The 6,000-nt window shown below is 35.5% G+C and overlaps 1 protein-coding gene across 10 annotated transcripts in view; it reads left to right on the top strand.

The window, feature by feature from the left end:
* The window catches only part of ptprdb (protein tyrosine phosphatase receptor type Db), a 73,374-nt gene that overhangs the window by 59,137 nt on the left and 8,237 nt on the right, over window positions 1-6,000 (top strand). For 7 of the 10 annotated variants that reach the window (XM_016570485.1, XM_016570482.1, XM_016570484.1 and 4 more), the window contains 6 exons: window positions 1,072-1,169; window positions 1,424-1,547; window positions 2,465-2,640; window positions 3,605-3,628; window positions 4,691-4,810; window positions 5,765-5,919. In XM_016570485.1, coding sequence (XP_016425971.1) covers window positions 1,072-1,169; window positions 1,424-1,547; window positions 2,465-2,640; window positions 3,605-3,628; window positions 4,691-4,810; window positions 5,765-5,919 — 697 coding nt within the window. The remainder of the gene's footprint in view (window positions 1-1,071; window positions 1,170-1,423; window positions 1,548-2,464; window positions 2,641-3,604; window positions 3,629-4,690; window positions 4,811-5,764; window positions 5,920-6,000) is intronic. The other 3 variants (XM_016570486.1, XM_016570488.1, XM_016570489.1) reach the window with 1 other exon arrangement.

The following is a 6,000-nucleotide window of genomic DNA, read 5'->3' as shown; positions in this document are numbered from 1 at the left end:
AATAATATTTTAAGAATAAAATAGCATTATGTCTTTTTCTGAGAACTAAAGCAACTTTATCCATGCGACTTTTTAAAAAATATATCATGCTAAGACGTGAGTGTCAAATATTTTATGTTCCATTATATGTCCACAACTATAACCCCCCAAAATATTGAGCTTTGATCATAAAATTAAGAATTTAAATGAGACTGTCAAACCGATTAATCACGATTAATTGCATCAAAAATCAAAGTTTGTGTTTACTTAATATATATGTGTGTGTGTGTGTGTGTGTGTGTGTGTACTGTGTATATTTTTATGTATATAAATATATTTAAGAAAAATGTACGTGTATATATATATATATTCATATTTATATATGATTTATATTATACATAAATATAAATATATATTACATATATTTCTTAAATAAATACATGTATGTGTGTATTTATATATTATATAAATATGCACAGTACACACACACACATTATGTAAACACAAACTTTTATTTGGAATACAATTAATGGTGATTAATCATTTTGCCAGCACTAATTTAAATATCACTTTAATAAGACATTATTGTGAAATATACAGTGACAACTGGTATTTACTGTATATGTATTTTAAATAGGTAGTCTGCTATATTGTCATAAAGATCTCATTGATTTACATTACATGCAGACATTCATATTATTTTCTGGCTATACAAATATCAGCAATTGCACCAAATATACTCAGTTTGGGCCTCTGAATAAAATTGAGGTGTTTTTCCCTCCTCAGTATGAGCTCCAAATTCTCTTTATTTCATACTCTATAAGCCATAAAAGCCTGATAGGCAAAAACACATTAATTCATTGTCTAAAGTTCCATTCAACAAAAAAAATGCATATATCAGGCTTTACAAGGTTAACTTCTGGTGATATTCTTTTTGCAGTTTTCTCCTCAAAACACATAAACTCATGAACCCTAGTGCTAAAACATAGATGAGATCACTAACATTCTCTCACACTGCTCAGAGCGCTCAGTCCAGCAGCATGCCGTGTTCTCAGGGTCTGAACTGATGTGATTGTGTGATGTGATTGACAGGCATGACCAGCCACCCTCCAGTGTCCGTCTCAGAACTGCCAGCTCACATAGAGAGGATGAAAGCCAATGACAACCTGAGGTTCTCTCAAGAGTATGAGGTCAGATCTCTCACATAAACGCACTTACATTCACACCCCACGGGTGTACATTAAAAACATATTGGCCAGTGAATGATGTATATTAGCACCACATTTTCAGCATACTATAACATGCTTTGAGTTCTTTTTTATGTACTTTTGTTGTGTGAGCACTAATTTCAATGCATAGGCCATGTGATATTTATAACATGTGAAGTGCAGTATGGGGCTTGTCCAGTGTGATATGTAATTCATGGCGTGCATCTCTCTTGTAGTCTATTGATCCAGGGCAGCAGTTCTCATGGGAACATTCTAACCTTGAGATTAACAAGCCAAAGAACAGATATGCCAACGTCATCGCCTACGACCACACCAGAGTAGCACTTTCCAACAATGATGGTGAGATTGCGTGTGCTCAGTATGTCAATATTGCTTTTTCTATGTCTGTATTCATGAGAAATAACACATTTTTAATCTTAAAGGGGTATTGTCATGGGAAATCAACTAAGAGAACGTTATTACCCATTCACATTTATTGCATCTTGCACCATTGCTGCTTGTTATCTCTAAATGTACTCATAACTGTACCAGTGTTATTATTGTAAACTAAAACTTAATTTTTTTTGGTACATAAAATAAAGCTGAAATAAAATAAAAATTTTAGATAAACTTAAAAAAAGTTGGATGCTGCTAACATAATTATCTTGAAAACAAAATGAAATAAGTTAGTAGTAAAATTACTAAAACATAAATATTAAAAATAAATATAAAAAAATATAAAAAGCACATAGCAAAATTACTCAAATATTATACAATATGATGACTAAAAACATAAAAATAAACACTTAAAAAAACTAAAATTCTAAAGCTAAAATTTGAATAAGTGCTTTAATAGTATAGAAATTATACTAAAATAACACTGACAGGATCACTTCTGATAAATTTGCAGAAGTTAAGAGCTTTGTCCAGCTAATATCCCTTATATTGTTTATTTTTGAGCTGTTTCTTCCCTTTTTTATTTTATAATTTTTTATAATTGCGATAGGACAGTATAGATAGACAGGAAGCAAATTGGTGGACAGAGAGGGATGGCATCAAGATGGGACTCAAACTCGGGTTGCCCGAAGTGCAGCTGTGCTAAATTTCGGCTCTGATGCTGCTTCGTCATTTTGAAATATTAGATCTGACACACTACTAATGGAACTGAATTCAATCTTTTATTTACTCCCAAATTTATTTATGAAGAGCATTTAGTTTTTTTTTCTCTTGTCAGTTTGAAAGTGATGAAGTGTTTGTCATTCCCTCTTGTTATGCAGGTGTTCCTGGCGGTGACTACATCAATGCCAACTTCATAGACGGGTACCGCCGACAGGGCGCATACGTCGCCACCCAGGGCCCCATGCCAGACACGTTTAGTGACTTCTGGAGAATGGTGTGGGAACAACACACAGCAAATATCATCATGATCACCAAACTTGAGGAGAAATCCAGGGTGAGAGCACTAAATCATACAAATACAGACCACACTCAAGTCATGTGCAGTCATACATTTCCAGACAGAAACACATTTCCAAAATCTAGTAAGCATCCTTGCTTTCTACTATTGGCAGCGACATGATTGGTCACTTATGTACAATGCATGCACGCTCTTGGTCATACTAATTGAAAGTTATTACCTTCACCAAGAATGGAAACAATAGGAAAGCAAAGTCAAAACCCAAACATTTTAGGCAATTTTGAAATACTGGCAAGGACATGTCCAAGAAAAAGAGTATGTATGGTCACCCTAGTCGACTACCAGTGTGAGTAAAGTCAGTGGAGCTCACATGATCTGTCTTCTGTGAAGAACAATAGTGGAGTGTAGACATGAAAGAGACGTTAATGTTACTGATTGATTTCACTGTTCCTGACCCCACGCAGGATATAATAAATTCAAAACCATGTCAGAAATAGTTGGCATTCTGAGCATTATTGATTTGTACTTTTCTAATTGTTCGTCTATAAATTGTCTATACAATTATTATATGCACTACTGCAATGGAACTACAAATGTTTTGCAAGAACAGCATGAACAATTGATTCCTTGTCAAAATCTTATTTTTGTCTGCAATATATCTTTTTTTTTTTTTTAATCAGATTTTCAAAAGCTATGGGCATTTATGCAGCCCACCAAAAATGTTAGATGAACTAAAATTTGTTACATTAAAATTTCAAACCGTGTTTGCATCAGGATGCTTAAAATGCTGTTTAGGTAGGCAACTGACTGGATTTTGAAACAGAACTACTGAGACACTACAACACATAATCAAACTCATAAACACACACACACACACATACTAACCATACTAACGTTTTGATCAAACACAGCATTGATATTTTCCATATTTCTCAGTGAGTCTGTTGTGTGGTGTTACGGAGCAGAGTAAGTCTTATGCTGTTTGTCTATTACTCTCCAGATGCCTTCGTATTTCTTCTCAAAGGCAAGACGTCTCACTTGGCTAATTAGACCACTGTCACTTTTCACTTGACTGGTTGATATTCCGTGTCTCACCTCTTTCCTCCTTGTTAACTCTGCCTCATCCCTTTTTTAACACCCACTCTCTCTTTTTCTGATCTGTCTCTTCTCGCTTCCTCTTTCCCTCACTGACTTCTGAGACACATTTCGCCAAAGTGTAACTTGAATTTTTGGCTGGTTATCACACTCTCACTGCATGCTGAAATGTACTCTCAAAGGGTGTGTCTCAGTCTATTCCCTAGTTCTCTTTGGTGGGAATTAGTAAAAATAGGTTAAAAGGCATTCTGCTGATTTCTAGGGAGTGAACTGTTCAGTGCACTGGAATGATTTTGACAATAATAAATTCCTCCAAGCGCATCAAAAAAGTAATGTAGCTGCGCTATGGAATGGCAAAACCTGACTAACCAGCGGACCGATCTCATTCCACAGCATCTGAAATGTTGTTATGGTCATTCGGAAATGCACGAGCAGTCTGTCATCAAAGTATTTCTGTATTATTGCCTCCCAGAAATGTCTTACACGACTGCATTCCCAAACAGCAGCATCCACCTCCGAAAGCAATGACCGCATTCATTGTGTTTCGTCTGCTCGCTCTGAGGCGCAAGTAATTTATTATTATATATGAAAATGATTATATTCTCCTACTTTTCTTAGTGATTTATAGTGGCAGTTTATCAGGAAGAGACGATTTTGTTCTCTTTGACTTGTTGGATGGAAACAATGCTTGTTCGCAAATGTTTTATGCGATATTCCAGTTTTGCGCATAAATTAAATTCGCAACTTTGGATGGAAACCCGGCTAATGAGGCAGCCCACTCCCTTGGTAGTGTAATTACTAGTGGACTAGGGAGCGGACTGACACATAACCATGTGAGTACTGTTGTTGATGGAAAGCAGCCAAGCTGAAGAGCAGCTGACTGTCAGCGTTGATCTCAGCTGGTTCTTCAGCTCTCCTCTAATGTCTCCTTTGACATTGAGACATATGCAGCGGTGAGAGGTTTACTAAGTGTCTGCTGAACTGTGTGCAGAATAAATGCGATCAGTACTGGCCCAGCAGAGGCACAGAGACGTACGGATTGATGCAAGTCAATTTACTGGACACGGTGGAGCTCGCAACCTACTGCGTCAGGACTTTTGCTCTTTTTAAGGTAATGAAGCAGCAGTGATCAGCACATTTTTACACTCCCAAAGCTAACCTAATGGCAGGGTCGATCCGTAGGTTTTTTAGAACGTTGACAATTTCATGAAATAGGCCTCACTGGTGTGAACACTGTCATAACATAAAACACAACATTTTTAACATTTATGAGAAAGTGAATGAGAAAATTTGGTACTATAACTTTTTTTACCATAAATTATTCACATTTTAACTCTTTTTTGTTTGTTTTGTTTTTTTGTTTTTTTTAATTCAGTAAAATAGTCCTGCTGTGTGACATTATTAAAAGTACATTCTATTAACTATAAGTAACATTGGAATTACATGTTCACTAACTCTTATTAAAATATTAGTATACTTAAGACTAGAAGGTTAAGGATAAGTTTATGGTTAGTAGAATAAGTTGACATGTACTTGCAAAATTACTTATATATAAATGTATAAATTATTTAAATACAACATATACAGTATAGAATCACAACATATATTGAAAATAAACAAATATAATAACTATATACGCATACCTCTTAAAGAGCAGATATTTGCAGAAAGTTTTGCAGATGAAATGTTCACTGACATCTTCATCTCCTTGGCAATGTCTGATTTTCTTGAGAAAATCGTGCAAAAGAGTTTAAAAAAATTATGCATTTGTTATTTTGATATTTGCGGCTTTTATTTATGGTGTTGTTGCTGTAGTTGTCAACAGTTTCAATTATTTGTCATGTTTTTTGTTTGTTTTGTTTTTCTTAGTTTGTCACTGTTATTGTGCTTTGTGTGCTAAATATTGAGTACACATTGAATACACATTTGATGGGAAATATATTGAATAAAATAACATTGGTGCTTGAATGAGAAGCATTCTCTGACATCTTCTATTCTAGTCTAGTGTAGTCTATTTTAGTATATGGTACTGTACTGTGCTGAATTGTGTCGTTTCTATGTGCAGAGTGGGAGTGGCGAGAAAAGGGAGGTGCGTCAGTTCCAGTTTACAGCATGGCCAGATCAGGGGGTACCTGAACAACCCACTCCCTTCCTGGCCTTCCTCAGACGGGTCAAAGCCTGCAATCCCCCAGACGCTGGACCTATTGTGGTCCACTGCAGGTAACTCGTACAAAATTGAGCAAACACATTTATATCCAGTCAGACATGACAGGGAAAGATTCTCAGAAAAGTAAGTTTCTT

This window comes from Sinocyclocheilus rhinocerous, unplaced genomic scaffold (assembly GCF_001515625.1).
Source record: "Sinocyclocheilus rhinocerous isolate Xijiao unplaced genomic scaffold, SAMN03320098_v1.1 scaffold681, whole genome shotgun sequence".
Classification (NCBI taxonomy): Eukaryota; Metazoa; Chordata; class Actinopteri; order Cypriniformes; family Cyprinidae; genus Sinocyclocheilus; species Sinocyclocheilus rhinocerous.
The sequence above is the reverse complement of the archived record's forward strand: the minus strand, read 5'-3'. Positions and strand labels throughout refer to the sequence as shown.